A 16,145-nucleotide genomic window follows, 5' to 3' on the forward strand; every position below is an offset into this window, starting at 1 on the left:
GGTCCGGCTGAGCTGCCATGCTTCTGTTTACGCAGACCATGGAAAAGTCCGAGTACGTTGGTGGGGCAGTCTGGTTTAGGAGCATCTAGGACGCAAGCCAGAGAGAAGTTTGGACAATAAAGCACAAATTCCTCTCATCCCTCATCCTCTGTGGCTCCTTTTTTAGCATCCAAATGCACAGGAAACAAAATTATATGCACGGATAAAATTGCATGTTATTGAAAGCAAACAATGTTTTTTTTTTTTTTAGCATCTAACGTGATTATTTAGCATAAAACCAAAGCTGGACTTCCGTCTTCCAAAGAATTGCAACATAAATGAGTGGATACTCACAAATGTCCCACAATTAGACAATTGCATCCTGTAAACATCAGGTGACATCAGAGCTTACGCTGTAGCTTCATGTTTACTTTTCCTGCAGTAGGCCGCTTAGCTGGGAATTTGGGTTTATTTTGCAACCTGTGGTGATGGCACGAATCCTGGACGAGAACCTCCTCCTGTTGATTCTTAACATGTGTTCACCTCCTTTACTCAATCTGCTCACAGTCAGGCTTTTCTCTCTCTGTCTCTCCGTTCCCTTCAGGACTGACCACGACCATCCTGTCCTAATCGATCCTAGAAATCCTTCTAGTGTAAAAAACCCAATCCTTATGACTTTCCAGTTAGGAAAACAAACACCCAAACAGGCCGTTCTCTACGTTTCCACATATTTCATCATTATAGGCGAGTAATTTGGTCAACAGTTGATATCGATCATACATCTGGAAAAGGGCAATGCTCATTGTTCTGATCTACTGCGATGTCTTAAAGTATTTTGAGACGAATTATCCAAACCACACTTTGATCTTCCGTTCAAAGAGTGTGTGTGGCTCCCACATACCGTATCAGATGTTTGTGGCCCAATGTTTTTTTGGACGTTGTTTGTAAAAGCGTGTCCGGTTGATTGACAGGTCATTCAGTTCGGGCTGGACTGCGATCACGATGAGTGCACTTGCCGTGACCCCGAAGCCGAGGAGAACAAGGGCACAGCCAAGCGAAAGGAGCCAGGAGCGCTGTGAATGATAGCGAGGCGGAGAGCGCGCAGACAGCTCTCAGATTGGCTTGAAAAGAAAATGTCAAACAATAACCTGAATGTTTCTCACTCCACATGAGAGCGAGGCTGATCAAAGGCAGTAATTCAAACCATAGAAACGCATAAAAACAACCCTCTTCAACACTAATCTATGAAATAATACATAATATATTTTCAAGATCTCTAACATAGATGTAGATATGACCCATATTTTAGCCCACAAGCATTTACGTACACTATCACACACACACACACACATACACACACACACACACACACACACACACACACACACACACACACACACACACACACACACACACACACACACACACACACACACACAATGTTTCAAGTGTAGCTGATTTTTATGAATATTTTATACAAATAGCTCTTGCTTGTTGTGAGCCACATTCTCAATATTATTCAACATTAATACAGGTATATAAACAAGTACTTATCTCAGACTGTCAGTTCAAGATTTCAAGATTTTTTCCCCCTCTCCTTATTCTTATTTTATACCCTCTACTTGTACATGCAAAACCTGTGAAATGCATGTGTGCTTTGAAAAAGAGATCATTTATAGCAATTGTAATGGAAATATATGATACTATTTTTGTATGCTCTTCTGTCTGTTAAAGTGTAGGTTCACTGTCATATCAATAAAGTATAAATACACACAAGTTTGGTGGGTTTAAAAGAGTTGATGTCTATTATTGTGCCAAGTATAATAAAAAAAATCAAGATTTAAATATCTATGTCATGATCTAAGATATCGTATATCATATCTTTCTATGTATATATATATATATATATATATATATATATATATATATATATATATATATAAACATCAAATGGTGAAAGATGCAGAGTGAAATTACAATATGGGATCCCATGAATAAAGCAAATATTGTCAGATTATTGCAAATGTTTAAAAAACATAGCTGAAGAAATAGAATCATATTATAAAGAGAAAAAAAATAAAGAAATGATTAAATATAAAAGAAATTCTATTTTTTAAATCCATGTTAAGGATCTTATTTTGAGTGATTTCTGCCAATGTTTCTGAATGTTTCATTTTTATTTATTTATTTATTTATTTTTTGCAACCTCAAATTTCTCAATCAAAATGTCAAAATCTTCTTATTTCTGTTGATATATGCTGGCCAATCATTTAGTCTGTTTAGGTCCTGCCACTTTTTCAATCAACTTTACAATCTGCATCCAATCAATCAACAACTGATGGACAGAAACATGTTCTCGTCTTGCATTTTTTCATTCAATAAATTGCTTCACTCAGATATATATGTCATGATACATTAAGAAAAGATCTGTTATCGTACTCCTGTTTCATTGCAACTTTAAAAACGGCATCCCTCATTACTTTTGTTCAAATTTCAGTTGCACAATTAAATAATTCAGTTGCACAATTAATAATCATTTTATTTGGAATAGGAAATAAAACATAAACAAGACATGTTATTGTACACAACTTTGAAACGGTTATTTTCATAATACTGCTTATACTTTAGAAAACTCCTGTACAGTTCTCTCATACTGTAACTTATTTTGAATACTACATTCAGCACATTAGTAATGTGTTTAATAGTTAATTAACATTTACATTTGCTATAGCTCTTTCCATATCTATATGCACTACAGAGACAAACAGGATACAGAAGATACTGTTTTAGTTCTTGTGAAAAAGTCCTACCTATACAAGCTGGTGTATGCACTATATGACAAAATACACCACTAGGTCTAAATGATACTGTAATGCAGCTTTCCTCTGACTTTACACTGTACATTTTTTTCCCCAAGTGCAAGCCCAGAGACACCACTTTAATGCTTCTTGAAAAATCAGGATGGGCTGTTCATGTTCTAACCAAATATTTTCCTCTTCATCATTAAATGACCAATTAATGTTAAAACTGATGGAGCAGATTGAGAAGCCCTAAAGGGGAGGCTGTGTCGAGGTACGGCCCCTGACTGATCCTCTTGTTGTCCAAGTCGGTTTAAAGTTCCTTGGGTTCTCCATAATCATTGTACATAACGGAGAGCATCTGATCTTCACAGGCCTTACGTAAGTCTTGGCCGAGATTCACCCAGCTGAGCCCGAATGCTTTGGTATCTGTATAACGACAAGACAGATACTTGAGGGATGCTCTGCGCAAGCCAATTTTTGGTTCCTGGAGGAGTCCCCGGCACCAACTGCTGAGTTCTTCCAGCTGAGACAGGATCAATCCTGCTTTCCTGCAGTAGCAGACACAAAGGTGATACTTGGTTAATAATGTGTGTTAATGTTGATATATTACAGATTGTCTGGGTTAAATGCATATCTAATGCATTTCAAGCAACTATGTAAAATTCTTTTGAAAGAAAGAAAGAAAGAAAGAAAGAAAGAAAGAAAAAATCAACATGGGTGTAATACATTGTTGAAGACTAAAAACTTTTAGAATGTTGCAAAGTACAGAAAGAATAGAATAGTTGGCAAAAAATACAAAGTACCTTATATTCTGTCATGATTCTGCCTTCATGTCCTGATTTTTCTCTAGTCTTGTGGCAGGATCATGACAGGCCCGTGTTTTGTGTACAAGCACATGGCCTTGTCTTTGGGCCATGTGCTTGTGTTGTCTCGTTTCCTTGCCCCGCCTCCCTTGTTACCCTAGTTTTGTCATCATTGATTCACCTGTTCCACCTGTTGTGTTCATTAGTAGCCTCCCTTTATTACCTCCCCTTTGTCGGTTCATTGCCAAATGTTGTCATATATTGTCAAGTCTTGCCAAATGTTGTGAAGCTTTGTCTCTGTCTATCTTTAATGATACCTTGCTGTGAGTATTTTGTCTAGAGTTCTGTTCTACGTATAATGTTAATTATTTTGTTGTTAGTTTAGTCTTCGTCAAGTCCTAGTCGAGGCTTTTGCCTTTTTGTCTCGTTTTGCCCCCTCCTGGGTTTTGTTTTCCTATTTTTGTACAATAAACTGTGTTGCTGTGACTACTGTCTACTTTTGGGTTCATCCACCACCCCCCATGACATATTCAATCGAAGAAAAAAAAAAGATTCCAGAAAAATATTATTCAGCAAAAATGTAAACATTTATAATAAATATTTCTCGAGCATCACCAATATTAAAATTATTTAAGTGTTTCCAATACAGGAAATAGAATATATATATATATATATATATATATATATACAGTGTGTATATATATATATATATATATATATATATTTATATAAAATTGTTATATTATTATTATTATTAGTAGTAGTAGTAATATTGTATAATAATAGTATAATAGTATAGTATAATATAGTATAATAATATATATATATATATATATATATATATATATATATATATATATATATATATATAGTGTGGACTAATGATTAATCGTGATCAATCACATCCAAAACGTTTTTGTGGTAACACTTTACAATAATGGTCCATTAGTTAATGTTAGTCAATGTATTAACTAACATGAACGAACAATGAACAATACATTTGTTACAGTATTAATTCATCTTTGTTAATTTTTTATAAATGAAAGTTGCTTTAGGACATTTTTTATAAAAGTCCCAGTTGCCAGCTGGGATTCAAGTTAGTGTTTTCTGCTAACATCCATTGTGATGCTCATTCTAAATAGTTTTTATAATATTGCTTTTACGCAGTGCTCTTGACACTGGTTTGAAATTCTTCTTCTGATAGTTTAAACATTGAGCATTGCATTCCATTTATCCATTCTCAAAATGCCCAGCTCACAAGCTGCTCTGGAGCATGAGACTGAAAGATTAATGGTAGACTCCAATTTAACAAATATAAACGACAGGCGATGGCCATATTCAGTTAAAACGCAGGTCTTCTGTCTGCACCCCTTAAACGACGCTCTTCAAAATCTGACCGAGGAGTTTGACCATAAATCAAGCCTATGGTGTTTTTATATCAAACTCTAATGGCAAAGCCTTGAAAAAATAATTTTCCTGTCAAGAAGCTTCTGAGGTAACACAGGACCGATTAAGTGAGCGGCAGCTAAGGTTAAATACCTGTGATTTCTATTAGCGACGGTGACTTGAGAGGGGCGTTTATATGAGTATGTGCAAATGCAATGAAGCGCCAATATCCTTTGCAAAAGACAAGAAGCTGAAATGCGATACCAAGAGTACGGAAAGAGCGCCTCATTCCTTAGTCATAGCTTCACTTCAAACCCCTGCCAAACCAGAAGCTCGACACTCAACCACATAAATACCAAAACCCAAATCTATGTGGACCAACCAGGCTTTGGGGGTAGCTAAGTGCATTTTTAAGTGTGTTTACGATTAAAATGTGGCTTAAACCGATTCAACTGAACACACATCGTCTTGTTTGATTGCATTTGCAGTTTATTCAGGTTTCAGGCGACAAAGTATAAATTCATTATTTACTTTGGCCTCCAATTAGTTCACAAGGTATATTAATGGAATTTTAATGATGTCAGAAATCACTCGCATATTAAATGAAAAATATTCCCATCTGCTGTATAATTCTTTTGAGTGTATTTATGTTTTTAATATCTTGCCACATTTCAGTGGTAGTAGGAATTTGGATGTTTATTTGCTTAAAACAAAACCCTGTGGTTTGTTATCCTTTAATTTTTCAAGAAAGTCCGTTTTGGTCTCCAAATAGCAACGGTTGTCACCATAAATCCCAGCATGTATGGAAGTGGAAAATGGCCTCTTATTTCCAAGGTACGTTTTCAACCTCTTGGGCTCTGCCAGTGCATCTCTCTCACTTTCGTGTTCCGAAATCTCTTGCACTAGTCTGAGAGGAAACAATCAGCTACATTCCACCGACATCCAGAGTAGCACACCTACCCGCTTCCATAACATCCATTTGGAACGGCCTTATGACTCAACGCGGTTCCCTATAGTAACTGTACAGCATTAATGTCCAACGAAAACAGTGAAAGAACTATAAAATGAACTCATCGAATTCCACCTATTAAAGCGTGAGTCAGTCCAACAATTAGGCCCACCAATTAAGAATGAGTCAGAAGAAATTCTGTCTTGATATCTCGAAAAGAAAGAAAACACAGGGAATGGTCTTTTTTTAAATATCTATTTTGTTCCAAGTCTGAACTGGTTTATATGCTGAGGGGGGCCAGTTTAATTACAATTATCTTGTATTATGACTAGTTCATGGAAATTGCATTTAAATGCTGCAGATGAGGAAACGCCAGTGAACTTTCGTATTAGACAGAAACAAATTCTCTTTGTTTATATTTCCATCCTATCCTATGCTGAAAAAATGCTGTATGGACGCAATGAGATTGCAAATGACGCATACGAGTTGTTTGGAAGACAGATGCTGGGGAGATAATGGCCCATCTCTCCAGACCTCCACTAGAACAGCTTATCTGAAGTCTAAAAACTTGCGCAATATTTCATGGAACTGGGTCGATCATAGGGGCATGATCACACGCACCCTTCATTGTGCAAATATCTGGATGAATTAATTATGAATGGATGTTGTTTTGGGGTTTATTTCAATGCATTTGTCATAGAAGACAGCTTTACGGGGCACTAATTAACCTGTTATCATTTCAACTCAGTTCTCAGTTCTCACTGATGGACAATGACAGTATTAATGACATCACTTGACTCAACATGGGATCAACAAACCTTTTACCCTTCTGCACTCATAAGGTCCTCCTTAAAGAAAGGTTAATAATAAATATTTTCTCTCTCTCTCTCTCTACATAAATCTATTTAAAATTAATTTAAAAAATAACTGAGATAAATAACTTCAAAGGTATGGAGAGATTTGACAGAATAAAAACAATATAATAATTAATTTATTACATATCTTGCAAAAATTAAATAAACAGATTAAATGCAAGCAAGAATAAATAATAAAATAAATGTAAAGATAAAATAGTAAAAAGTTAAATGCCTTAAAAAATAGCAGACAATATGAACATCAACATATAATGAATATATTATAAAATGTTGCAATCAACAAATGTAAGCATAATAAAAAAACAAATATAAATAAATACTAAGTGGAATGTATTTATGTAAAATGAAAGTGACCTGAAATATGACATTATATACATATGCACTTCATTGAATACTTTTTTTAATTCATTCTATTATTCTTTTATTGACTGAGTGATTAAAATATTTGCAATAGATGTTGCTTAATAATATAAATAATAATTTCTTCAGGATATAAAGCATAAAGAATAAAGATACTTTTTACTCCCATAATGGCACACTCTCACATAGACAGATATATATATATATATATATATATATATATATATATATATATATATATATATATATATATATATATATATATATATAATTTTTTTTTTTTTGAGTGTAGCAGGTAACTAAAACATGCTAACTAGCCAAACCTTGGAAATATATCAGAAAACATAGGCCTGAATCTGATTAAACTTGGTTTGAAAGCATCTACTGTTAAAGTCTTCACAGCAGTTCCCTCTCATCAATCACACTGGGTGGGATAGCATTTGATTCAAGTGTGTTTTAATGCAGCAACTTAGGAGCAAGAAAGGAAAACCTTGCAACATGGAGACAATTAAATACAACCTTTCAATCTGAACCGAGGCCTCAGGTACGGTTGTCCAAATGGCCATAATTAAATTCACCTGCCTCTACTGTGCATCAGCGAGGAAGCGTTCAAGTTTTATATCCAACACATGGCTGTGTTTAGAAAGCGTTTCAGTGCAATTCTAAAATCCAGACCTTATTTGTATTTGGTTTGTTTTGGAGGGTGTATAAAGATTACCACCCTGTTTTGTGGTCAGCGTGATGCATTAGTGATCCCTTTAAACGTACTGTAATCAGTCTGATTGCGTTCAATTTAAACCTAATTAGCACAAATACCCTAATCACATGTCTGACGTTAAGATCCGTAATAGAATAATCTGTGTTTACTATGTAATTTAAGGAGCAATGAAAAACATAAATAAGCATAGAAAAGTTGGTAAAACAAGATATTGGGTTTAATTGCAATCAATAAAAATGTATGTGTCCCACTAACATTCCCACATGCATTCCAAGACAGCATCCCATAATGTATTCTCAATGAGAAACTGATCCTAGATTGCATCCAAATTGGGTGAATTGTTCATTATAAATATATTTAATTCTAAACTATGTAGTTTATATAAAAAAAAACAGGTAATATAATTAATTAATAATAAAAACATTTACCGTAACCATTCATGTAATTTAATAGAAAAATAAATAAATAAATAAATAATCTGCAAGTCAAGTCTGCAGAGTGGAGTAAAATTTAAAAGTATTTGGGACTGTACAGAATTTCTGCGTGTACAGAACGTTCCAATTTGGTCACTAATGAAATTCCATTATAGTCTTACAGAGCTGCTAGGTTTTATAAAAAAAGCTTCATCAGAGAATCATCTTACAAACCTGGGCCCCAGTTCATCTTCACAGCGCCAAGTAAACTCTCCAAAGCTCTCGTAGCGCTGGTTGTAGTGGTAAAGAACTCGGTGGAGGGTTGGTGAGCCGAGGTCCATGAGTGTGTTGTAGGCCGTCTGCTGCTCCTTCCCGCTGGTGTAGCCGTTGAACAGATTATAAATCTTGTCAGCTATTTCTGAGGGGACATTCAACCGAATCAGATGTTTTATAACCCTATGCATGCTTTCCAAACCAAAGAAGTTTATTGTAAAATATGCAAGCAATTCTCTACCTTGAGCCTTGACATCATCCACGGCTGGACAGGGAGTTTTGATCGTCACCGCACTCGGACTGGAACGCCGACCCGTGTTGTCCACCGCCCACAGCCGAAACCTGCCGTTACACATTTAGAAATTTGTCACTTACTCGATTCTCAAGTACAAAATACAGTAATTTTTACAGTAATATGATTTGGATATGTTGCAAGTCAAATTTGAACCACATCTCCGACATACGCAGCACAGCTCAACATCTTTATTAGAGGCTATTCTTTTTTTTTCTCCAATAATAATAATAATAATAATAATAATTTCTTATAATTTAAGATGCATGTCTCAAACAATAACATTTATCAAAACAAATAAGGTCAGGGTTAAGGTTAAATGAATAAAGAATTGTATTTGGATTTATTCCTAGATTCAGTTGGAAGTAACACTTTCAAATAGCTCTCGGAAATTATGAACCATTACCTTTTTAGGAGTCCTTTGAAGTTCAGAGTGAACAAATTGTTTCAGTGTGCGAATTATGTAATCATATAACAGCATATACCTCCATTAAAATCAAAATGCATGACTGCACCACTCCCATTACATAAGCATGAGGTTACCTTCGGCTCATGGCTTTGATTTGAGGATCCCTTAAGTGCAGACAACTGAACTGAACAATAGCAAGCAGCTGTGGCGGTGTACCCACTCACTCCCAAAACATTGCTGCAATTATTCTATCACTGATGATATATGCTGCGGGCTATGAGGCGCAGGTTTTAAAGTTTAAGTTGAGCGATATCCCCATCTAGTGGGAGATATTATAAACAGCTACCATCTGCAGTATGATAGCATTGAGATCCTTCAAAGTGAGATCCAAGCAGAGTGCATGCGAGGTGGGTAAAAGTGAGCCGCTCTTATATGTGTGATTTATTCATGCAGTCTAAACTGCTCTTTAAGGGTTGTTCATAGTCTTTTATCATATATATATATATATATATATATATATATATATATATATATATATATATATATATATCACAATATCACACATAAAAAAAAAATATTTTTATTAATATTAAAATACAAAAACAGAAATGGTGCTAAACAGAAGAATTTTCACTAGCCGTCTCAGACTTTTTCTTGAAACCTAAAACTCTGAAATGAAACTGACAATAACACTGAACAGGTCCATAAATAATAAGACAATCTGTGCTTCTTTGAACAACGGTCAAATATCAAAAACATTTGGAAAGAGGTATAGTAAGGAAGACCCAATCCTCCCTGTGGGCTGGTGTAATGTCTTCAGTGTGCCATGCATGTTCACAATGCATGTGTGTGCTAACTGCCTGCATATGTGGAAGACATATAGCACAAGAAAATAAGGAGGAAAGGTAGCCGGATGTTTAAATTCAAGCACCTACATGATCGAATACCCACTTGAAAGCTGCATGAAGACAGACCAATGCAAAAAATGCTGCAATGCATTTAACAGAGACAACAGAGCCAGATGTTTGCAGACATCAGGTATTAGAGTAAGAATACAAACCAATATTAAAATGTAAATCTTTTATATATGCAATAACAAATGGTTTATGGTGTGTTTACATATCGTCCCCTTGGAATTTTAAGGTTCTATCTGACATTTTTGTCAAAATTTGGTTATTCACATATTCTTATTCTGTGTCAACGTATTTACATTATATGATTGATTTTTTAATGTTGCTTTTTAATTATGGGACTTTTTATTTAAAAAAACAATAAGGTTCTATCTACACAGTTGAATGTAACACAAAAACTTTGAAGCTTAATATCTCAAAACTACTCGGAATGCAGATAAAACCTTATAATTCCAAGGGGACGATATGTATTTATAATGGTGATTATTATTATTATTATTATTAGTAGTAGTAAATTATTTCCCATTTTTTATAATATAATATAATATAATATAATATAATATAATTCATAGAATTTAATATTTATTTACTATAAATATTTTTATAATTTACTATATTATATTTCTTCTTATTAAACATATTACCCATTTTTGAGTCACAACTCTTTAATGAAAACACTTATTATTATTATTATTATTATTAATAGTAGAAGTAGTAGCAGTAGCATTAGTGGAAGTATTGGCCATTTTTGTATGTTTATAATATAATATAATATAATATAATATAATATAATATAATATAATATAATATAATATAATATAATATAATATAATATAATATAATATAATATAATATAATTTTTTTAATTTCCTTTGCGCATCATCATCCGGAAACACATGATAGGTAAAAATTGATAGCCTGAATGCACTGTAAGTCGCTTTGGATAAAAGCGTCTGCTAAATGCATAAATTTAATTTAATTTAATCATTATTCATAGTATATATTGTGGTTCCTGTTTTTCATCTACTCTTACAATATTCCACTAATTTCAGTTGTTTACTTAAACCTGTTCTAGTTGTCTGCAGCTCCGTTTAACATCAATCTTTCTATTGCTGTTTCTGCTATTACCACGGAGTTCACCCTTTGACGCACTTTCAAACCATTCCATGATAAATGAAATATTTCCCCAGCTGTATCTTAAGCGTGTTAAACTAGCCCAATTTGAATCGGTCTTGCTGTGCGAGCAGACCATGTTCTTCCCTGTGGCATAAAAATGAACGTTCCTGAGAAAAGGGTGTAGTACTTCACAAAACAACTATCCAAGAGAGTCAAAGCCGACAGGGGCCCCCAACACAATTACCAAATCCAATAGAAGACGTTGGGCTGATGTCACCAGCTTTTATACAAAAGTGATCTTTGGACCAATTATACTTTCCAGGAAGGTTCCTTACCTGCTACAGACACTGCCAAGCCCTTTAGTGAAAAGCCCATTCTAAATCAACTACTGATATTGGAAAATTGACATAGGTAGGAAGTGCTCCAGACATATTTTACACGAATCGCTATCAGATTTTCACAGCCTTAGCTGGATGTAATTGCTTAGACTCACGCAGATATTAAAATCCCTCATCTGACTGAAGACATGCAACTCAACGTCAGTTCAAAGTCCAAGTGAATCATCCAGCCAAAAGTGGGGCCTTTATGTTTTGTTTCTTACTGAACTCCCATTGAATGTTTCTCTGCCATGGTGAGGAAAAGGCAAAGGAAACAGGTGTTCCATGCTGAAACAACCTGGCATTATATTTACAATAAGACCTGCTGTGAACATTAGGCCTGAGTGACTAACTATATTACAAAAATATATACTACTGCAAATAGTGCTGTCGGTTAATCAGATCAGTGTTTCTGATCATGTAATCATGTGATCTCCTAAATCATCATGTGATTTCTTAAATCAAGATGGCTCCCAGTTCCAACATTGTTAGCTTGACATTATAAATGATAAACATGTGACCGAAACGTTTGCCTTGTTTTTAAATTAAAAGTAAATTGCTTAAACTGCAATCATCCCACTTGTGTGGGCTTTTTTATTTATTTTTCTCTTAAAAAAACTGCCTTAATTCTTTGTGGCATAGATTCAACAAGGTGATGGAAACATTCCTCAGAGATTTTGGTCCATATTGACATGATAGCATCACGCAGTTGCTGCAGATTTGTCGGCTGCACATCCATGATGCGAATCTCCCGTTCCACCACATCCCAAAGATGCTCTATTGGATTGAGATCTGGTGACTGTGGAGGCCATTTGAGTAAAGTCAACTCATTGTCATTGTCAAGAAACCAGTCTGAGATGATTTGAGTTTTGTGACATGGTGCATTATCCCATCCCATCCCATCATTTAAATGATGCTCAATTGGTACTAAGGGGCACAAAGTGTGCCAAGAAAATATCCCCAACACCATTACACCACAACCACCAGCCTGAACCATTGAGACAATTTCATGTTCTTTACACCAAATTCTGACCCTTTCCATCTTAATGTCGCAGCAGAAATCAAGACTCTTCAGACCAGGCAATGTTTTTCCAATCTTCTGTTGTCAAATTTTGGTGAGCCTGTGCAAATTGTATCCACTGTTTCCTATTCGTGGTTGACAGGATCGGCACCCAGTGTGGTCTTTTGCTGCTTCTGGGTTCAACATGTTGTGCATTCAGAGATGGTATTCTGCATACCTTGGTTGTAATGAGTGGTTATTTGAGTTACTGTTGCCTTTCTATCATCTCTAACCAGCCAATTCTCCTCTGACCTCTGACATCAACAAGGCATTTTCGTCCACACGAATTGACGTTCACTGGATATTTTCTCTGTTTCGGACCATTCTCTGTAAACCCTAGAGATGTTTGTGTGTGAAATCCCAGTAAATCAGGAGTTTTTGAAATACTTAGACCAGCCCGCCTGGATCCAAGAAACATTCCACGTTCAAAGTCACTTAAATTCCCTTTTTTCCACATTCTGATGCTCAGTTTTAACTTCATCAATTCATCTTCACCACATCTAGATGACTAAATGCATTGAGTTGCTGCCATGTGATTGGCTGATTAGCAATTTGCATTACCAAGCAATTGTACCTAATAAAGTGGCCGGTGAGTGTATATACAGTATATACATATAATATTCTGACATGCATGTTGGAAAAATAATTTTTTTATAAAACCAAAAGAAAATCAAATGAAATGATTTTAACATTTATGTTAAAACATTCTCATGAGTAATTATCTGATTAATTTCAAAGTGCAACTGCTGCTATTTAAAAAAAATACAATAAATTATCTAGTCTTTTAAGTCCCATTATATGGCAGCAGGAACTCACATATATGTAGTGTCTGGCTCCAGACAGCGTATGATCAAAGAGATAGAGGAGAGGTGATCCGGGATGTCCCCGAGCATCACACATGGAGATTTGGCCCCTGACATGATGTCATCCACGAAACTCAACATGGTCTCTGTGAAAAGGAGAAGACTTTGTTTAGCACACACACACACATGCATATAAACACAAGTTTACAGGACCTAATAACCTGTTTTGATCTCCTATGTTTTTAGGGCACCAAACCATTTAAACCAAACAGTTTGTTAGTTTATTTTTAAGTGTCTCTAATCAAATATGATTAATGATATGTCATTTGGAGACAACCATGTATGCACAGGGAAAACAAACATCAGCAAAACAGCCCAATCTTCTCAGGAAAGCCCCCGCAATGGAAACACAGGATGTTGTTTTGCATGAGGATTTCCCTCACCCTGAAAACCCCTGCCTGATTTTGACCCAATGCTATGAAAACAAGTGTTTCCCTACTTCCCCTGGTCAGCGGAACACGCTAGAAACTTCCAGAGATGGAGACCCTGTGGTTTGGACATTTCGACCGGAGAAGATGTCAGTGGTTTGATTTCACACGAGACACATGACCCAGATTTAGCTATGACTGTCCACCATCGAAAACCAAATAAAGAGCCCATACAGAAGTAACCTGTGGAGCTGATGTGCTTTGCCTTTCTTTTTAAGAAGTGGACGGGAATACTGTTTGCCCAGGTGGCCTGCATGCGTCACAGGACATGAGCACGGGGGCCTCGTGTGCCTTTCATAGCAAAAAGAAACCTTCCGTCTGTGGATGGAGAACCTTTTAAAAGTGGTGTTCTCCCTGCTTGTCTTCTTGGAGGCTTCCTCTTTAAAAATACCAGGCTTCTGAGAAAACGATGCCAGGATAAATGCGGAGGGGATTAGAGTGTGTGTGATTATGTGCTTGCTGTCACCAGTAAGTATTTACAGTGCTTATGAAGTAGAGAGTCAAGGAATACGTGCGCTGATGTTAATGAAAAGTGACATTGTGAGGGACTGCAGCAGTTCAGGTCATATTTATCCAGTCAAACACAGTTCCACCGACAACAAACTCTAACATCTCTGTTTTTTGTCGAAAGAAAAAAGGTGAAATGTTGTGAAAAGGCAATAAAACTTTGATGTGTGTGGAACATTTTTCAAGTGTGTTTTTATGAGATATAAATTGTGTACTATTTATGAACTGAGGAGCACATAATGTTTTAAGATTATTTATGGGGGACTTTTTACTGAATGGGAAGAGCGGAGTAGGAAGTGCCTTTTTAACCATATTTAAATAATTACATTTACTTTGATATTTGCTGTTTTTAGTTTCCGACATCAAATAAATAATAAAAAATATAATTGTGATTTCTCAGAATTGTGAGTGCAATTCTGACTTTGTATCTAAAAAATCTGACTTGATTTCTCACCAGTCTGAGTACATTTCCCACAATTCTGTCTTTTTTTTCTTAGAGATGTGAGAAAAAAGTATGACCTATGAGATAAAAAGTCACATATATTAATTTGGCTTCCAATAGAAACTGAGAAGCGTTTAAATCGCACACCTGAGGGAATTTACCGCTGATTAGAGAACCGGCTTTACTGACGAGATGCGCATTAAGCCGATCGTGATCGGAGCACCCCTAGTTGCAATTAAACAACTTGAAAGATCAAAGACAATTTTTTAAATAACTCCGACTGGATTCGTCTGAAAGAAGCAAGTCATATACACCTAGGATGACCTGAGGGTGAGTAATTTATGGCTTAATTTAATTTTTGGGTGAATTAACCCTTTTATACTTTTATTTATTTATTTATTTTTTTGGCTCATGCTCATTCTCTCCATTTTATGTGTCGTTATGCACTGGCATAGAGACTTCCAGTCCATTTCCATACAGCAAGAGGTCTGCAGGAAAAAGGTTTCCAATGAAACGTCCACATAACTAAAGCTATCAGCAGTGTTTACATTAGACACTGAAAAAAAGGTGCTCCTTTACACTCTTACTCTCTTTGACAAATAGTGATATGAAAGTAATAAAAATCTTACAAAAAAAAAACCTAACTCTTTTTCAATCTAAAGCTTTTTCTGAAAATCTATACAGGTGTCTGGTACAGGTGTCTGGCAAATACGGCTGAATTTATACTCTTTCATCATGTTCCATTCTCATGCCTCAGTCCCATTTTTTATCGGGAAAGACCTGGGTTGACATGACTACACTATGATGCCTGGCTGCCCTCTGTTAAACTTTCATGGGCTTTGACCAAAAACCATCTCTGATTCTCATTACCTTGTTAAAACAAAGGCCCAGCCAGGTAAAGGATCCCAACCTATCCAAGAGACTTTGCGAGACATTTTGGAGGAGAATCATCCACAATGTTGAAGAAATGATACATGTAAGTCCAAAGCAAATCAAAAATTTCTATGTGCAATATTTTATAAAAAAAAAAAAACACAAACAAAAACATCTATTTTCTGAAGGGAATGGGTCTACCAAGTGAATCAAAACATGAAAATGTCAGAACATGACTTAAACAGTACATTGGAAAGCATCGTTTTGGCAGAAAGAAACTTTTCAAATTTATAAACAGTTATAAACATGT

At 35.4% G+C, this 16,145-nt stretch overlaps 2 protein-coding genes across 5 annotated transcripts in view; one reads left to right on the forward strand and one right to left on the reverse strand.

Annotated features, from left to right (window-relative positions):
- LOC132096344 (pappalysin-2-like) overlaps positions 1-1,755 on the forward strand; it is a 69,122-nt gene extending 67,367 nt beyond the window's left edge. For both annotated transcript variants that reach the window (XM_059501634.1, XM_059501635.1), the window contains exon 23: positions 951-1,755. In XM_059501634.1, coding sequence (XP_059357617.1) covers positions 951-1,058 — 108 coding nt within the window. In that variant the 3' untranslated portion in view covers positions 1,059-1,755. The remainder of the gene's footprint in view (positions 1-950) is intronic.
- Positions 1,756-2,497: 742 nt separating this feature from the next.
- Positions 2,498-16,145, reverse strand: part of LOC132096346 (astrotactin-1-like) — a 295,271-nt gene continuing 281,623 nt past the window's right edge. For all 3 annotated transcript variants that reach the window (XM_059501638.1, XM_059501637.1, XM_059501636.1), the window contains 4 exons: positions 13,539-13,671; positions 8,799-8,899; positions 8,519-8,702; positions 2,498-3,328 (listed from right to left, as the gene is read on the reverse strand). In XM_059501638.1, coding sequence (XP_059357621.1) covers positions 3,091-3,328; positions 8,519-8,702; positions 8,799-8,899; positions 13,539-13,671 — 656 coding nt within the window. In that variant the 3' untranslated portion in view covers positions 2,498-3,090. The remainder of the gene's footprint in view (positions 3,329-8,518; positions 8,703-8,798; positions 8,900-13,538; positions 13,672-16,145) is intronic.

The sequence above is a fragment of the Carassius carassius genome, chromosome 20 (assembly GCF_963082965.1).
Source record: "Carassius carassius chromosome 20, fCarCar2.1, whole genome shotgun sequence".
NCBI lineage: Eukaryota > Metazoa > Chordata > Actinopteri > Cypriniformes > Cyprinidae > Carassius > Carassius carassius.